This window comes from Bufo gargarizans, chromosome 2 (genome assembly GCF_014858855.1).
Source record: "Bufo gargarizans isolate SCDJY-AF-19 chromosome 2, ASM1485885v1, whole genome shotgun sequence".
Classification (NCBI taxonomy): Eukaryota; Metazoa; Chordata; class Amphibia; order Anura; family Bufonidae; genus Bufo; species Bufo gargarizans.
Window position 1 is genome coordinate 379,292,112 of NC_058081.1, and position 19,269 is coordinate 379,311,380.

The 19,269-nt window shown below is 51.2% G+C and overlaps 1 protein-coding gene across 8 annotated transcripts in view; it reads left to right on the top strand.

The window, feature by feature from the left end:
• The window catches only part of SLC16A13 (solute carrier family 16 member 13), an 85,975-nt gene that overhangs the window by 66,158 nt on the left and 548 nt on the right, over positions 1–19,269 (top strand). For all 8 annotated transcript variants that reach the window (XM_044280766.1, XM_044280761.1, XM_044280764.1 and 5 more), the window contains exons 3-4: positions 3,587–3,730; positions 17,938–18,672. In XM_044280766.1, the coding sequence (XP_044136701.1) occupies positions 3,587–3,730; positions 17,938–18,672 (879 nt within the window). The remainder of the gene's footprint in view (positions 1–3,586; positions 3,731–17,937; positions 18,673–19,269) is intronic.

Sequence of the window (19,269 nt, forward strand, 5' to 3'; positions counted from 1 at the left end):
CATATCATTAATCAGGGTCAGGAACATGACTGATCTCTCCATGTTACATCTCATTAATCAGGGTCAGGAACATGACTGATCTCTCCATGTTACATATTATTAATCAGGGTCAGGAGCATGACTGATCTCTCCATGTTACATCCCATTAATCAGGGTCAGGAGCATGACTGATGTCTCCATGTTACATCTCATTAATCAGGTCAGGAGCATGACTGATCTCTCCATGTTACATATCATTAATCAGGGTCAGGAACATGACTGATCTCTCCATGTTACACCTCATTAATCAGGGTCAGGAGCATGGCTGATCTCTCCATGTTACATCTCATTAATCAGGGTCAGGAACATGACTGATCTCTCCATGTTACCTCTCATTAATCAGGGTCAGGAACATGACTGATGTCTCCATGTTACATCTCATTAATCAGGTCAGGAGCATGACTGATCTCTCCATGTTACATATCATTAATCAGGGTCAGGAACATGACTGATGTCTCCATGTTACATCTCATTAATCAGGGTCAGGAGCATGACTGATGTCTCCATGTTACATTTCATTTAATCAGGGTCAGGAACATGACTGATCTCTCCATGTTACTGCTCATTAATCAGGGTCAGGAGCATGACTGATGTCTCCATGTTACATCTCATTAATCAGAGTCAGGAGCATGACTGATGTCTCCATGTTACATCTCATTAATCAGAGTCAGGAGCATTACTGATCTCTCCATGTTACATCTCATTAATCAGGGTCAGGAGCATGACTGATGTCTCCATGTTACATCGCATTAATCAGGGTAAGGAGCATGACTGATGTCTCCATGTTACATCTCATTAATCAGGGTCAGGAGCATGACTGATGTCTCCATGTTACATCGCATTAATCAGGGTAAGGAGCATGACTGATGTCTCCATGTTACTGGTCATTAATCAGGGTCAGGAACATGACTGATGTCTCCATGTTACATCTCATTAATCAGGGTCAGGAACATGACTGATGTCTCCATGTTACATCTCATTAATCAGGGTCAGGAGCATGACTGATGTCTCCATGTTACTGGTCATTAATCAGGGTCAGGAACATGACTGATGTCTCCATGTTACATCTCATTAATCAGGGTCAGGAACATGACTGATGTCTCCATGTTACATGTCATTAATCAGGGTCAGGAACATGACTGATGTCTACATATTACATCTCATTAATCAGGGTCAGGAGCATGACTGATCTCTCCATGTTACAACTCATTAATCAGGGTCAGGAACATGACTGATCTCTCCATGTTACATCTCATTAATCAGGGTCAGGAACATGACTGATCTCTCCATGTTACATCTCATTAATCAGGGTCAGGATCATGACTGATCTCTCCATGTTACATCTCATTAATCAGGGTCAGGAGCATGACTGATCTCTCCATGTTACATCGCATTAATCAGGTTCTTCTTATGCTGAGCTTCCCTATCACCTATTCCTTTCCAGTAATCTCCTTACAGTGTCCCTCCCTATCACCTATTCCCTCCCTATAGTCTTCTTATACTGTCCCTCCCTATCACCTATTATCTCCCTATAATCTTCTTATACTGTCCCTCCCTATCTCCTCTTCTCTCCCTATAATCTTCTTATACTGTCCCTCCCTATCACCTCTTCCTTCCCTATTATCTTCTCATACTGTCCCTCCCTATCACATATTTCCTCCCTATAATCTTCTTATACTGTCCCTCCCTATTGCCTGTTTCCTCCCTATAATCTTCTCATACTGTCCCTCCCTATCACCTGTTCTTTCCCTATAATCTTCTCATACTGTCCCTCCCTATCTCCTGTTTCCTCCCTATAATCTTCTTATACTGTCCCTCCCTATCACCTGTTCCCTCCCTATAATCTTCTCATACTGTCCCTCCCTATCACCTCTTCTCTCCCTATAATCTTCTCATACTGTCCCTCCCTATCACCTCTTCTCTCCCTATAATCTTCTTATACTGTCCCTCCCTATCACCTCTTCTCTCCCTATAATCTTCTCATACTGTCCCTCCCTATCACCTCTTCTCTCCCTATAATCTTCTCATACTGTCCCTCCCTATCACCTCTTCTCTCCCTATAATCTTCTTATACTGTCCCTCCCTATCACCTCTTCTCTCCCTATAATCTTCTCATACTGTCCCTCCCTATCGCCTGTTTCCTCCCTATAATCTTCTTATACTGTCCCTCCCTATCACCTGTTCCCTCCCTATCACCTCTTCTCTCCCTATAATCTTCTCATACTGTCCCTCCCTATCACCTCTTCTCTCCCTATAATCTTCTTATACTGTCCCTCCCTATCACCTCTTCTCTCCCTATAATCTTCTCATACTGTCCCTCCCTATCACCTCTTCTCTCCCTATAATCTTCTTATACTGTCCCTCCCTATCACCTCTTCTCTCCCTATAATCTTCTTATACTGTCCCTCCCTATCACCTCTTCTCTCCCTATAATCTTCTTATACTGTCCCTCCCTATCACCTCTTCTCTCCCTATAATCTTCTTATACTGTCCCTCCCTATCACCTCTTCTCTCCCTATAATCTTCTTATACTGTCCCTCCCTATCACCTCTTCTCTCCCTATAATCTTCTCATACTGTCCCTCCCCATCACCTCTTCCCTCCCGATTGCAGTCTGCAGAGGCAGAGCCACAGCACAGCTTCCTGCCAGGGCAGGGTTAGGGCACCTTCCTACATGCTGCCCCCTGATTGGCTGATCTAGGGTGTTTGTCAGTGTCTGAGCCAGTCAGGGTGAGAGTATCCTCCTTCTTCCTCCCCTGTGGTATTTCTCCTCAATTCTCACAGTAAAATGGCCCTGCGCTCTTTTTTTTATGTGTTTAATCCACAACAAATTGCAAAAGTTTTGGATTTATTTGGGGGACAAGTTTTTGTGAAATGGATTTGCTCTTCCTTATGTAACACTACTGTGATAACTTGCAGTGTTTGTCAGTTACATTACATGGGGTGCACCACGCAGGAGAGGACTGCAGAACCCCTATCAGATATCCCGCACTATAAAACCAGCTGCTCTGCATTTCCCTGCAGCGCACAATGGTGATGTATCTTCATGGTGGTCCAGGGCCTGGAAGGGGCGAGAACCATAGAAGAAAGCTTTATATAGGGAAGCAGGTTGACGTCTGCGTCCCATGGCACAGTCACAAATCTGAAGTCATTGCACATTCCTGCTAGTTTCCTTTGATTTGTATTTCTATTGGTCTTCAGCGTTAGCCGACTACTGTGTGAACGGCCACTGAGCAGCAGCAGGGGAGGTAGAGTGCCACGGCTCAGTCCCACTTATCTCGTCATGGAACGATTGGCTCCCTGCACAGTTATGTCCTTGTCACACATCTTTATGCCACGAGTGAGGGTCGCCGTATCTAGATCCGAAACGCGTAGGAGTTTTATGTGGCAGTTTTTCACGGCTTCAGGCTTCTATTGGATGCTGGAGTTGTCATATATCAGAGCTCTTCACCAGTAACGGCACTAGAGATTGATCAGGTAGAAAAGGGGCCCAAAAGCAGGAAGGGCCCGCGTGGCCATCGTCCTCATAATATTGCTCTTCTCTCCAGGTCCCCTGGGCTGTGCACTCGCCCTTCGGTTTGGATCCCGTCCTGTCGTCATCTTTGGAGGTTTCCTATCGTTTCTTGGGATGTTTTTAGCTTCATTCTCCACAGAACTCTACCAACTTTACCTGAGCATCGGAGGAGTGTCAGGTGAGCTACGCTATATGGCCCATAGTACTCTACTGTACCGCCCCGCAGGAGGAGAAGGGTCAGGCCTGTAGCCCTCTACTGTACCGCCCCGCAGGAGGAGGCCCATAGCGCCCTACTGTACCGCCCCGCAGGAGGAGAAGGGTCAGGCCTATAGCCCTCTACTGTACCGCCCCACGGGAGGAAGGGCAGGCCCATAGCTCCCTACTGTACCGCCCCGCAGGAGGAGAAGGGTTAGGCCTGTAGCCCTCTACTGTACCGCCCCACGGGAGGAAGGGCAGGCCCATAGCTCTCTACTGTACCGCCCCGCAGGAGGAGAAGGGTCAGGCCTATAGCCCTCTACTGTACCGCCCCACGGGAGGAAGGGCAGGCCCATAGCGCCCTACTGTACCGCCCCGCAGGAGGAGAAGGGTTAGGCCTGTAGCCCTCTACTGTACCGCCCCACGGGAGGAAGGGCAGGCCCATAGCTCTCTACTGTACCGCCCGGCAGGAGGAGAAGGGTCAGGCCTATAGCCCTCTACTGTACCGCTCCGCAGGAGGAGGCCCATAGCGCCCTACTGTACCGCCCCGCAGGAGGAGAAGGGTCAGGCCTGTAGCCCTCTACTGTACCGCCCCGCAGGAGGAGGCCCATAGCGCCCTACTGTACCGCCCCGCAGGAGGAGAAGGGTCAGGCCTGTAGCCCTCTACTGTACCGCTCCGCAGGAGGAGAAGGGTCAGGCCTGTAGCCCTCTACTGTACCGCCCCGCAGGAGGAGGCCCATAGCGCCCTACTGTACCGCCCCGCAGGAGGAGAAGGGTCAGGCCTGTAGCCCTCTACTGTACCGCCCCGCGGGAGGAAAAGGGTCAGGCCTGTAGCCCTCTACTGTACCGCCCTGCAGGAGGAGAAGGCTCAGACCCATAGCTCCCTACTGTACCGCCACAAAGGAGGAACGGCAGGCCCATAGCTCCCTACTGTAAAGCTCCGCAGGAGGAGAAGGGTCAGGCCTGTAGCCCTCTACTGTACCGCCACGCAGGAGGAAGGGCAGGCACATAGCGCTCTACCGTACCGCCCCGCAGGAAGAAGGGCAGGCCCATGGCTCCCTACTGTACCGCCCCGCAGGAGGAAGGACAGTCCCATAGCCCTCTACTATACCGCCCCGCAGGAGGAAGGGCAGGCCCATAGCTCTCTACTATACCGCCCCGCAGGAGGAAGGGCAGGCCCATAGCTCTCTACTGTACCGCCACGCAGGAGGAAGGGCAGGCCCATAGCTCTCTACTATACCGCCGCAGGACTGGCAGGCCCATAGCTCTCTACTGTACCGCCCCGCAGGAGGACTGGCAGGCCCATAGCTCTCTACTGTACCGCCCCGCAGGAGGAAGGGCAGTCCCATGGCTCTCTACTGTACCGCCCCGCAGGAGGAAGGGCAGGCCCATAGCGCTCTACCGTACAGCCCCGCAGGAGGACTGGCAGGCCCATAGCTCTCTACCGTACCGCCTCGCAGGAGGAAGGGCAGGCCCATAGCTCTCTACTGTACCGCCCCGCAGGAGGAAGGGCAGGCTTATGGCACTCTACCGTACCGCCCAACAGGAGGACGGGCAGGCCTATAGCTCTCTACTGTACCGCCCCGCAGGAGGAGAAGGCTCAGACCCATAGCTCCCTACTGTACCGCCACAAAGGAGGAACGGCAGGCCCATAGCTCCCTACTGTAAAGCTCCGCAGGAGGAGAAGGGTCAGGCCTGTAGCCCTCTACTGTACCGCCACGCAGGAGGAAGGGCAGGCACATAGCGCTCTACCGTACCGCCCCGCAGGAAGAAGGGCAGGCCCATGGCTCCCTACTGTACCGCCCCGCAGGAGGAAGGACAGTCCCATAGCCCTCTACTATACCGCCCCGCAGGAGGAAGGGCAGGCCCATAGCTCTCTACTATACCGCCCCGCAGGAGGAAGGGCAGGCCCATAGCTCTCTACTGTACCGCCACGCAGGAGGAAGGGCAGGCCCATAGCTCTCTACTATACCGCCACGCAGGACTGGCAGGCCCATAGCTCTCTACTGTACCGCCCCGCAGGAGGACTGGCAGGCCCATAGCTCTCTACTGTACCGCCCCGCAGGAGGAAGGGCAGTCCCATGGCTCTCTACTGTACCGCCCCGCAGGAGGAAGGGCAGGCCCATAGCGCTCTACCGTACAGCCCCGCAGGAGGACTGGCAGGCCCATAGCTCTCTACCGTACCGCCTCGCAGGAGGAAGGGCAGGCCCATAGCTCTCTACTGTACCGCCCCGCAGGAGGAAGGGCAGGCTTATGGCACTCTACCGTACCGCCCCACAGGAGGACGGGCAGGCCTATAGCTCTCTACTGTACCGCCCCACAGGAGGAGAAGGGTCAGGCCTGTAGCAGTCTACTGTACCGCCTCGCAGGAGGAAGGGTAGGCCCATAGCTCTCTACTGTACCGCCCCGCAGGCTCATAGCTCTCTTCTGTCTGTGTCACCCTGCAGGGGGCGGGGCAGGCTCATAGCTCTCTTCTGTCTGTATCACCCTGCAGGGGGAGGGGCAGGCTTATAGCTCTCTTCTGTCTGTATCACCCTGCAGGGGGCGGGGCAGGCTCATAGCTCTTTTCTGTCTGTGTCACCCTGCAGGAGGAGGGGCAGGCTCATAGCTCTCTTCTGTCTGTATCACCCTGCAGGAGGAGGGGCAGGCTCATAGCTCTCTTCTTTCTGTATCACCCTGCAAGGGGCGGGGTCATAGCTCTCTTCTGTCTGTATCACCCTGAAGGGGGCGGGCTCATAGCTCTCTTCTGTCTGTATCACCCTGCAGAGGGTGGGGTCATAGCTCTCTTCTGTCTTTATCACCCTGCAGGGGGCGGGGTGTTGCGGAGCTTGAAGATATACCCTCAATATCTTCACTTAAATCCCCTTGTAGCTGAAGAAACAGGTCAATATTCAAGAGACAATTTCCCCAGTGACTGGACGACACACAGTTTGGGAGTCACTGACTTTACTAGGCATGGCGCACCTGGATTCAAACCTCCAACAGCCTCATTTACATACAGTACATAGATTACTATGGTACAAGGAGAGGTGGGGTCAGACAATAGCAAGGGCTGATGGGAGGTTCAGGGGGTGGGGGGGAAGAGGTACAGACAAGAAAGACATTCGATAAGTGGCGATGTTTGCCACAATGCTCCCCCAGAACCAAGCCGGCATACACAGTCTGATCCCAACGGATCGGCTTGGGGATGTCCGGAGGAGCGCTCACAGATCACTTTTCAAGTTCAGTTTGTCTGGATAACCCGTCGGCGTTGCCATTTTGCTTCCCAGGGCGGTAGTGGATGGTAAAGTCAAAAGGCTGCAGCGCCAAACTCCAGCGCAGCAGCCAGGCATTGTCTCCTGACACCCTGTTCAGCCGCCCCAGCGGGTTGTGATCTGTGAGTAAGGAAAAGGGTTGTCCATACAAATAGGGCTGCAGCTTTTTAAGGGCCCACACCACGGCCAGGCATTCTTTTTCTATGGCGGCGTAGCCTACTTCCCGGGGTAAAAGTTTTCTGCTTAAGTAAGCCACTGGATGCTCGCCGCCATCTTCTCCGACTTGGCTCAGTACTGCCCCCAATCCAAACATAGAAGCGTCTGTGTGGACGAGAAAGAAAGAGTTTAGTTGGATCAGGGGCGGCAAGTACAGGTGCATTCACAAGAGCCGTTTTTAGTTGCTGGAATGCCTGCTCACACTCTGGGGTCCAGACTACTATCTTAGGAAGATTCTTGCGGGTCACATCGGTGAGGGGTTTGGCCAGGGTACTGTAGTTGGGTACAAATTTACGGTAGTATCCTGCGGTACCTAGGAATGCCAGTACTTGAGTTTTGGTCCGAGGGGTTGGCCATTTGGCTACAGCCTCTACCTTAGCCGGTTCAGGTTTTTGTTGGCCGCTCCCTACCCGGTGTCCTAGGTATTGGACTTCTGCCATCCCTATATGGCACTTACTGGGTTTCAGAGTTAATCCTGCCTCCCTAATACGGTCTAGTACGGCTCCTATGTGGGTCAGGTGTTCAGTCCAGGACTGGCTGAAGATCGCTATATCATCTAGAGAGGCGCAAGCGTACTCCTGGAACCCATCCAATAGCGGATCCACCATCCTCTGAAAAGTAGCCGGAGCGTTTTTCATCCCGAATGGCATGACCTTAAACTGGTACAGGCCAAACGGGGTGACAAACGCCGACTTAGGGATGGCGTCTTCGGCTAGGGGAATCTGCCAATACCCCTTACAAAGATCTATTGTGGTGAGGTATTGGCCCCTGGCCATTTTGTCCAGGAGCTCGTCTTTCCCGTTTCGTCCTCCGGCAGCACAGAATGGGTTAACTTCGTCGTCATCCTTTTCCAGGACCGCCCACCTAGAACATATTAATTAACAATTAATCAATGAATTAACTCCTCTATAAAATGCCTTCTCCACAATGCCTCCTTGTGTTTTTTTTTGTCCTCATCTGAGGATGAAGCCCACCTATTGTCCGGCCGTATACCTTGTTGTGACAAGGTTTGGAGGCCTCAGTATGGGGATAGCCATGAGTACCTGGCTCCATGTCTGGCCGGCTAGTGTCCGGAGTACCTGCAGCAATAGCCCCGATGTGAAGAGGTGTTCCTGGGCTGACTGCTAGCGCCTGGCGGAGCTCCGGTTGTGAGAGCTCGAGGGGTGACATTCCTGACCTGCCCGCTTGCGCCTGTCTTGATCGGGGTCTGAAGTCTGCACTATGGGAGCCGCGTGTATCCGCCGCAGTGCTCCGATGGCCGCACTTCCGGGTTGTGGAACGCAGACGCAGGCAAAGCGTCTGACGTCATCAGAAGCGGCCTCCCTCCCGTTCCGGCGCCAAATTTGAATTTAAAAGAGAAGTTGTGCAGGGCTCCGGTGCCTGTGTGCCTGGCAGCCGAGCCCTAGCGTTTTAAAGGTATAGGCCTGTCCTATTGTCAGGCAAACCTTCTGTTTAATGTGGAAACCTATCCTTGCACTGTTCAATTTCTTAAAAATCCCTAATGAATCCGCTTTTTTTCCATCAGATGTCCAGTACGTCCAGCAGAGGGGAAAAGAGGTCCCGCAAGAGTAGGCACAGGATGTGCCAATCATGCGAACAGCCACTTCCGGATGATTTTCCTCAGGACCTGTGCATAAGATGCCATCAGGATACCCAGGAACCCTCCCCGCCAAAGAAAAAACGGAGAGCCAGTTCCCCCGTGTGTATTTCTTGTCTCCAGCCCCTACCGGATAACCATGCAACTAATATCTGTGAGCAATGTTCTCACGCTGATGAGTCTTCTGACGACGAGACGAGCAAGATGGTTTCCCTCTTTAAATCCTTCCTTAAAAAATGTAAGGCAAAGAAGAAAGGTACCAAGAGGAGACCGCGTTCCCCATCCTCGTCCGAGAAATCGTCACGCTCCGAAGGGGAGATCTCCTCATTTTCTGATTCTCCCGTTATGGAGGATAATTTTTTATTTGACAAAGCTGACACAAATCAGCTGATTAAAGAGGTCAAGAATATTATGGAGACCAATAAAGAAAAGTGCAGCAAACATAATGAAGAGGATCTTTTTTATTTTCCTAAAAAGAAGGCGTCAGTGTTCCCTGGGCACCCAGTCCTGGATGCAGTGATGTCTAAAGAGTGGGAACATCCTGTAGGAAGAATAAACCTAGGTTCCAGATTTAGAAGTGTATACAAGACGGACCCAGTGGAATCATCCTCTTGGGGTACCCCGGCTAAAGTGGACCCGGCTGTAGCTAGATTGGCTAAAAGATCATTCTTCCCTTCTGATGATTCATCCTTGTTGAAGGATCCCATGGAAAAAAAGGCTGATGGTCTCCTCAAAAGACAACATACATATCTTGCCTCACTTAATAAAGCAGCAATGGCGACCGTCCCGGTTGCGCGAGCTCTTAGAGTATGGCTCAGTCACCTGGGCAGGGATATTGAAGATGGGGTGTCAAGAGAAGAGCTTCTCAAGCAATTACCTACACTCGAGTCAGCGGCAGAATTTCTCTGTGATTTCCCGGTCGACACAATACGGTTTTGTGCCAAAAACATGGCGTTAGCCAACTCGATCCGTAGATCTCTCTGGCTGAAAATCTGGTCTGGCGATTCCTCTTCGAAAAACAACTTGTGTGCCCTCCCCTTTGAACCAGGGAAACTGTTTGGATCACAGTTAGATAAATTACTGGAGGCTAATAAGGAAGATAAAGCCTTGAACTTTCCGCAACCCAGACGCAGGGACAAGACCAGGTTTTTTCGTCCCTATAGGGGTCAAGATTCAAGAAGACCGAACTTCAGAGGACGGGCTGGACGAGGAAGATCCGATCGAAGAGCCTGGACCTCCTCCGAAAAGTCCAAGAGAAAGGGAGAGGATACCAGACCTCCAAAATCCGAGTTCTGACGCCAGAGGGCAGAAAGTAGGAGGTCGGTTGTCTCTCTTCTACGAGAACTGGTGTCACATCACTTCAGACATCTGGGTCCTAGAGATTATAAGAAGAGGTTATCGACTGGAACTCGATCATATTCCAAGAGACAGATTTGTACTCAGCAAAGGAGAAAATCCTCATGTCTTTCTTCTACTAAACGAGTTTCTGGGCAAAGGAGTTCTGGAAGAAGTTCCAAGGGCTCAGAAAAATTTGGGGGTATACTCCAGGATCTTCTGTATCCCAAAAAGAGATGGCAAAAGTCGGTTGATTATAGACCTCCGCTACCTGAACCGTTATATGAAGAAAATACACTTCAAAATGGAGACAATAAGATCCATCACTGCTGTTCTCAGGGGAAAGGTGTTTATGGCGTCTCTAGACCTAAAGGACGCGTACCTCCATGTCCCGATAAGTCGAGAATCAAGGAAATTCTTAAGAGTGGCCATCAAGAGGAACGGGGTGACACTCCACTACCAGTTCAAGGCCCTGCCATTTGGTCTATGCTCAGCCCCGAGAGTCTTCACCAAAATAGCCGTGGTAATTGCAGTGACACTGCGCCTCCAGGGGATTCAGATATTCCCCTACCTGGACGATTGGCTAATTGCAGCGGAATCAGAAGTCCTACTTCATCTACATCTAAAGAAAACTATAGAAGTCCTACAATCGGCAGGATTCCTAGTGAACTGGGAGAAGTCGGATATCGTCCCAGCTACCTCCAAGACCTTCTTGGGATTTACAATAGACACAAGGACTATGAAGCTCTATCTCCCCCCTGGGAAAGTAGGGACCCTGAAGAAGGAAATAAAAAAATTGATGTCGCTTCATTCCCCATCTATCCGCAGGGTGATGAAGACACTCGGCCATCTCACGTCAGTTTCCGATGCTGTTCCTTGGGCAAATATTCACAGCCGAGAGCTGCAACAAGATATGCTGCGTGCCTGGCGTCGGAACAAATTCAGATTGGATGCAAGAATGAAGATGAGACCCTCTACTATCCAGAGCCTCAGATGGTGGCTACGCACGAGCCATTTTCCAATTTCCGGTTTCTTACGCCAGTGATCATCACTACAGATGCTTCCGGTCGAGGATGGGGGGGCTCACCTCCAGGACAAATGGGCGCAGGGTCTCTGGTCTTCCAAGGAAAGGAAACAATCCTCCAACTACAGAGAGATGAAAGCAGTCCTTCGAGCTCTTCACCGGTTCAGAACCTATGTGTCAGGGAAACCTGTGTTGATCCGGTCAGACAACCTGCCGACGGTATTTTACTTGAACAAACAAGGTGGAACAAGAAGCTCTCGTCTTCTGAGGCTATGCAAAAAAATATTCAAGTGGGCAGAATTACATCTGCTGGAATTAAAAGCAATGCATATCAGAGCTTGCTACAATACTCGAGCGGACCATCTGAGCAGAAAGACGATCAATCAAGCCGACTGGGAACTCAACCCAATCATCTTTCAACAGATCATATCCAGATGGGGGACACCGTCCTGGGATCTGATGGCGTCAGCAAAGAACAAAAAGCTGGACAGATTCTGTTCTCTAAACAGTCACGACAACCCCACGGTGATAGACGCATTTTCCATGAATTGGAGACACCTGTCAGTCTACATCTTCCCTCCAGTTCCCCTTATCCCGAGAGTCCTGAGAAAAATAGTAGAGGAGAAACCTCAAGCCATAATAATAGCTCCTTTTTGGCCGAGGAGGTCGTGGTTCCCTCTCCTGTTCCAGCTGTCCAAAGGCCACTTCTGGAAACTTCCTCTGCGCCCGGATCTTCTGATTCAGAATGGATTGCATCACCAGAGTCTGGGCCGTCTACACCTTACTGCTTGGAGGCTGAAAGAAATAGATTAGAGGGAAAAGGCCTCTCTCAATCAGTTGTTAATACTCTACTTTCTTCAAGGAAAGACTCTACAAATAGAAAATATGCTAAAGTCTGGAGAAGGTTTATATCCTGGTTGTCTGAGACTGGCTTTCAAACTATTAATGTTTCCTCCATCCTTCAGTTCCTTCAAGATGGATTCCAGAAAGGGCTAAAGCCTAATACCCTAAGGTCACATATGACCGCTATTAATGCCATGGCTGAGAATAAATACCTCCATCATCCGTTGATCGTGAGATTTTTTAAAGCAGTCAGAAGACTTAATCCTACGCATAGGGATCCGTTTCCGGTCTGGGATCTTTCCTTGGTTCTGAAAAGACTGACCCTTTCTCCATTTGAACCATTGGAAGAGGCTGATCTCAAATGGCTCTCTTACAAAGCACTCTTTCTCACAGCAATCACTTCTGCAAAGAGACTGGGGGAACTCCAAGCCTTGTCGTCCAAGTTTCCATACTTACGTTTCCTTCCGGATCGGATCCTGCTTCGCACCATGCCATTCTTCATGCCCAAGGTTCCGTCTTCAGGAAACAAAAACAGGGAAGCATTCCTTCCTGTATTCTGTCCGGAGCCTCTTGACGAACAACAGAGTCTCTGCCATACCTTGGATGTGAAGAGAGCATTAGAAATTTATCTCCAAAGAACAGGAGGAGAATTCAGAAGCAGTGAAAACCTGTTTATCCTTTTCTCTGGCCCAAGGAAAGGACTCTCTCCTTCCAAAGATACCCTTGCGAGATGGATAAAGTCCACGATTCTGGAAGCTTATTCTCTTGAGGCAGTGCCTCCTCCTTTCCCCATCAGAGCGCACTCCACCAGAGCCACAGCCACTTCCTGGGCGGAGATGGCGCAGGTTCCGATAGAAGAAATTTGCAATGCGGCATCTTGGTCTTCATCTCTCACCTTCGTGAAACACTACCGTCTGGACATCAACGCTAGGAGCTCAGCCTTTGGCACTGGTGTGTTGTCGGCAGCTCTTTCTGAAACTCCCCCCCTTTGAGGTCTATGAAAATCCCATTCTGTGCTGCCGGAGGACGAAACGGGAAAGGGAAAATTCTTACCGGGATTTTACTTACCTTGAGTCCGGAGGCAGCACAAGTATACCCTCCCTAATAAATTATTTTTGGCATCCACTATTTGTCGGAGTCTATTCTTTTAAACACAAGGAGGCATTGTGGAGGAGGCGTTTTATAGGGGAGTTAATTCATTGATTAATTGTTAATTAATATGTTCTAGGTGGGCGGTCCTGGAAAAGGATGACGACGAAGTTAACCCATTCTGTGCTGCCTCCGGACTCAAGGAAAGTAAAATCCCGGTAAGAATTTTCCCTATCCGGGGCATAGGGTAGGCATCGGATATGGTCTTATCATTAAGCCTCCGGTAGTCTACGCAGAAGCGGGTAGTCCCATCCCGCTTCGGCACCAGAACTACTGGGGAGGCCCAAGGGCTTTCAGAGTGCTCTATAACTCCTAGTTGTAGCATTTCTTCAATTTCATTGCGCATATTATCCTTTACAGATTCAGGTATGCGGTAAGGAAGTTGGCGGAGAGGGGTCTGCCCTGGTGTTTCTACTCTGTGGGTGGCTATATTAGAAAAAGTGGTTCCTTTTTCCCTTATTAGACTATGAACCTGCACCCTTTCCTGGGGACTCAGCCGTTCACCTAACTGAACCTCTTCCAGGTCCTCTTTCTGGCCCTCTTTCTCTAGGAGGTCTGGGAGAGGTAAATTGTCAAAGTCCTCTGCGGCAGAGGCACAAATAGCAGTCACCTCTTCTATGCGCTCGTAGTAGGGCTTCAGCATGTTCACATGGAGCATGCGTCTGCCCCCTGCTCCAGCGCACGGGCCGATCACATAGGTGGTATCACAGATTTGCTCCACCACCTTGTATGGGCCCTGCCAGGAGGCCTGCAGCTTGTCATTAGGGACTGGCCGTAGGATTAACACCTTCTGCCCGACCTGAAAGCTGCGGTCCCTGGCCCCCTTATCATACCATCTGCGCTGTCGTTGTTGGGCCGCTTGGAGGTTAGTACGTACCGCCTGGGTCAGAGCCTCCAAGCGTTCCCTAAACTCCAGCACGTATGGAACAATAGGAGTACCATTCGTAGTTACCCCTCCCTCCCAGTGTTCTCTGATAAGGTCTAAGGGACCCCTCACTCTCCTCCTGAACAATAATTCAAAAGGGGAGAATCCCGTGGATTCTTGGGGTACTTCCCTATAGGCAAAGAGCAAGTGGGGCAAAAACCGTTCCCAGTCTTTTTGAGTGTCTATGAACGTGCGGATCATCTGTTTAAGTGTTCCGTTAAACCGTTCGCAGAGCCCGTTGGACTGGGGGTGGTAGGCGGAGTTTAAGATCGGTTTCACCCCACACACTTTCCAGAGTTGGTGGGTGACCTCTGCAGTGAACTGGGTGCCCCTATCCGATATAATCTCCCGTGGAAATCCCATACGGGAGAATATTCGCATAAGGTCAACGCCACTGCCTCTGGGTATCTAGTGGCGTAGTCCACCACGGTCAAGATGTATTTCTTACCGGAGGGACTGGGTTTCGCTAGGGGTCCTATTATGTCTACGGCTACTCGACTGAAGGGTTCTTCAATTATGGGCAGGGATCTGAGTTTGGCTTTATAGCGATCCCCTCTCTTCCCTACCCTCTGGCAGGTATCGCACGTTTGACAGTATTGTCTAATATCCTTTGAGATACCTGGCCAGAAGAAGTTCTGTGTCAGCCGATGTTTCGTTCGGCTGATTCCTAAATGTCCTGATAATGGTATATCGTGAGCGATGCGCAGCAACTCTTGTCTATACTTTCGGGGTACCACTAACTGCTTAGTGGGCACGGGTATGGACCCTGCTACTACCTTCTCTGCATAGCGGTATATGAGACCTTTATCCCAAGCATATCTCTCTCCCTCCAACCCTCCTTGGTCCTTGTTAATCCTATCTTTATATACCTGCAGGGAGGGATCTAGGGCCACCTCACTGCCAAATTCCAGGGGGGCATCCCAGGGGAGAATAGGAGGGGTGTGTGGCATATTGTTTACCTGAGCCTCAGAGTGATCGGATGGAGCCGTGGTGCGTGCTTGCTGCCGGGTAACAACCGGGTAGGCCTCTTGGATAGTTGGTTGAGGGACAAAAGCAGAGGTGAGCTCCCCAAGTCGTTGCCCAAAATAACATCAGCGGGCAAATCCTGCATAATTCCCACCTCCACGTTTCCATGCCCTGCCCCCCAATTCAAATGCACCTTGGCAGTGGGAACTTTGTAAATTGCTCCCCCTGCCACCCGTACAGCTACACAGTCTCCGGTGAGGGTGTGCTTAGGCACCAAATGATTTCGGACCAGGGTTAACGTGGCCCCAGAGTCACGTAATCCTTGTATACTCTTCCCCTCCATGTGTACCACCTGGCGGTGCCCCTGACGGTTGTCTGAGGCGGCTTGTATGGGGTTTACCTCGTGTAGGATCCCCAGAGGCTCTTCTATTGAGGTGATTGTGGATGTTGGGAGCACAGATTCTCTTTGACAGCAGTGTACTGCAGCCTGATTGGGGGGAGGAGGACCCTGGTGGTTCCAGTTCTGGCGAGGTCGGTTACGTGGGCAGTCTCTCTGGATGTGCCCCTGTTGGTTGCAGGTGTGGCAGCGGATCGGTGGTCGGGTATTGTACCTAGGAGGGTACTGGTTGTGGCTCGCGGCTGGTCGTGGGTGAGCCAAGGTAGTCACTGCTGGCAGAGGGGTGGTAGATCCATACTTGGTCCCGTGTGGTGGGCGTTGGTCTCGCCTGGTGTCTTGGAACTCGTCAGCTAGCTTGGCTGCCTCTGGTAGGGTACTGGGTTTGCGATCTCGTACCCAATTTTGCAGTTCTGTGGTTAGTCCATTAAAAAACTGCTCCATTACTATTAACTGGAACATCTCTTCCATAGTGGTGACCCGTGTCGCTTCCATCCACCCCTTGGCGGCTCGTTGTAGTTGGTGTGCCCATTCAGTGTGTGAGTCTTTTGTTTGTTTCTTGATGTCCCGGAATTTGAGTCGGTATGCCTCAGAGGTAATGGCATACCGTGCTAGGATGGCTTGTTTGACTTTGTGATAATTCCTGATGTCTTCGTCTGGGACGGTTCGGTATGCCTCTGCGGCGCGGCCTGACAATCTACCTGCCAGCAGGGGTACTTGGTCGGCTGGGCTGATGTCGTGTAGCTGGCACAACCTTTCGAAATCCTGTAGGTATTCGTCAATATCACTTTCTCCTTCTGTGTAATTTTTAAAAGCTTGGTAGGGAATCTTAGCTTTTCCCTGGGTAGTGCTGGTGGGCGCTGGGGCTCCTTCCCCGACTCGCTGAATAGCGCTTTGCTTAGCTACAATGTACTCGTGCACATCTGCTATCAGTCTTTCTAGTGTCTCCACGGAGGGGGTGTTTGGGTAAAAAGCTAACCTGCTATTGAGCTCTCTTGTAAATTCTGTTAGCTCTGTCTCCTGTGGAGTTGCCGCAGTGGTCGCTCTGTCCCCCTCCATGAGTTCGGCCACAAGAGTAGCTTTGGTTTTGTTGCTGGCTTTTCTTCCCCTTGCTTCCAATAATTCCTTTAACGTAGTTCGTTTCAATGTTGCATAATTCGTCTCCATTCACCGTTCGTTCGAATGACTGCACATATTCTCGAACTCCGGTATATCCGAATGGCTGTTTCAATGAACTGCTGCTTTGCTGTGCGGTTTGAATCCCACCGCTGCCACCAATTGTTTTGGAGCTTGAAGATATACCCTCAATATCTTCACTTAAATCCCCTTGTAGCTGAAGAAACAGGTCAATATTCAAGAGACAATTTCCCCACTGACTGGACGACACACAGTTTGGGAGTCAACTGACTTTACTGGGCATGCGCACCTGGATGAGGTACAAGGAGAGGTGGGGTCAGACAATAGCAAGGGCTGATGGGAGGTTGAGGGGGTGGGGGGGGAAGAGGTACAGACAAGAAAGACATTCTATAAGTGGCGATGTTTGCCACACGGGGTCATAGCTCTCTTCTGTCTGTATCACCCTGCAGGGGGCGGGGTCATAGCTCTCTGTCTGTATCACCCTGCAGGAGGAGGGGCGGGCTCATAGCTCTCTTCTGTCTGTATCACCCTGCAGGAGGAGGGGCAGGCTCATAGCTCTCTTCTGTCTGTATCACCCTGCAGGAGGAGGGGCAGGCTCATAGCTCTCTTCTGTGTGTATTACCCTGCAGGGGGCGGGGTCATAGCTCTCTTCTGTCTGTATCACCCTGCAGGGGGAGGGGCGGGCTCATAGCTCTCTTCTGTCTGTATCACCCTGCAGGAGGAGGGGCAGGCTCATAGCTCTCTTCTGTGTGTATTACCCTGCAGGGGGCGGGGTCATAGCTCTCTTCTGTCTGTATCACCCTGCAGGAGGAGGGGCAGGCTCATAGATCTCTTCTGTCTGTATCACCCTGCAGGAGGAGGGGCAGGCTCATAGCTCTCTTCTGTCTGTATCACCCTGCAGGAGGAGGGGTGGGCTCATAGCTCTCTTCTGTCTGTATCACCCTGCAGGGGGCGGGCTCATAGCTCTCTTCTGTCTGTATCACCCTGCAGGGGGCGGGCTCATAGCTCTCTTCTGTCTGTATCACCCTGCAGGGGGCGGGCTCATAGCTCTCTTCTGTCTGTATCACCCTGCAGGGGGCGGGCTCATAGCTCTCTTCTGTCTGTATCACCCTGCAGGGGGAGGCTCATAGCTCTCTTCTGTCTGTATCACCCTGCAGGAGGAGGGGCAGGCTCATAGCTCTCTTCTGTCTGTATCACCCTGCAGGGGGAGGGGCAGGCTCATAGCTCTCTTCTGTGTGTATTACCCTGCAGGGGGCGGGGTCATAGCTCTCTGTCTGTATCACCCTGCAGGGGGCGGGCTCATAGAATAAGAATAGGACAGGAGTTAATGTTGTCTCTGTTTTCTTACAGGTCTTGGATGGGCTCTAATTTTCTCACCATCGATGGCCACTGTGACCTGCCACTTTTCACGGCGGCGGTCCTTAGCTACAGGATTTGTGCTGACTGGTGTTGGCATCTTCTCGTTTGCCCTGACACCCCTCCTCCAGTACCTCGTAGAGGAATATTCCTGGCGGGGGGCCATGCTCTTGCTTTCTGGAATGGCCCTTCATTCTGTGCCATGTGGGGCTCTGCTTCCACCCTCCAGCGAGGCGCCTCCGGACACATCCCGCTCCTTTCTCTGGGGCTGGGAACTTCTCTGGAACTGGACTTTCCTACGGTACTGCCTCGCTGTTACTCTGATCAACACAGGTTACTTTGTGCCCTTTGCTCATCTGGTCGCTCATATGCAGATGAAAGGCATTGGAGACCGTCAGGCCGCCTTCTTAATGGCTCTTGTAGGGGTTGCAGATGTTGCTGGCCGCTTGTTTGGTGGTTGGCTTTCTGATCTCAGCCCAAAACGTACATTACATCTGCTGAGCCTGTGGACTGGGCTGAGCGCTATGACAATCGGCCTGCTCCCCCTAGCGGTTAAGGATGTGGAGATGGGTGCTGCTGCCACTGCATTTGGTTTCTGTGCTGGGGCACTGACTCCTGGGGTATTCTCTGCCCTCCCTTGGGTAGTAGGGGCAGAGAAGGTTCTTCCTGCACTGGGACTGCTGCAGATGTTGGAGAGCGTGGGAGGACTCCTTGGACCTCCAATTTCAGGTGAGTGACCGATCTCTTTAGACCTACTCCTATCAGTTATCAGCACAGATGGAGAACATTGCTTATCTCCAGCTTTATTATGGAGGTCTGAGAGTCAGCAGATAGAGTGCACGAGGTCCATAGGTCATTGAGACAGTGAGGAGCTTGCAAGCTGGAAGAGACAGGGGGTTAGCGATGAGTGCACCCCTATGCACACACTGGATATATTCGGCACAATAAAGCCAAGAAATAGCCAATTCAAGTAGTTCAGTAGAAGATCCTGTGATGGACCTCACTGTCTAGGGTGGCTGGGTGTGAAAATGCCACAAGAGTGCTGAGACACATAAGAAACAGCACCCAGAGGGCCACACCATGTACAAAGAGGGTGGTCAGATGGAGGAACTAGATGTTAGAGGTGACCTCAAGCTGTATGTCTTGTGAGAGTCCTGGGTCACTCATTAAAATTCTTGTCCCTGTTTCCAGAGGACCATGATCTACATACCAAAAGCAGACTAAACAGAAAGGTTTATTAGGAGGACTATGATACATAGGAGTAAGGCTTCAGGACATGGCCCAGGCAGAGAGTCCACGGGGTCCTGCTGACCACATCTAAGGTCA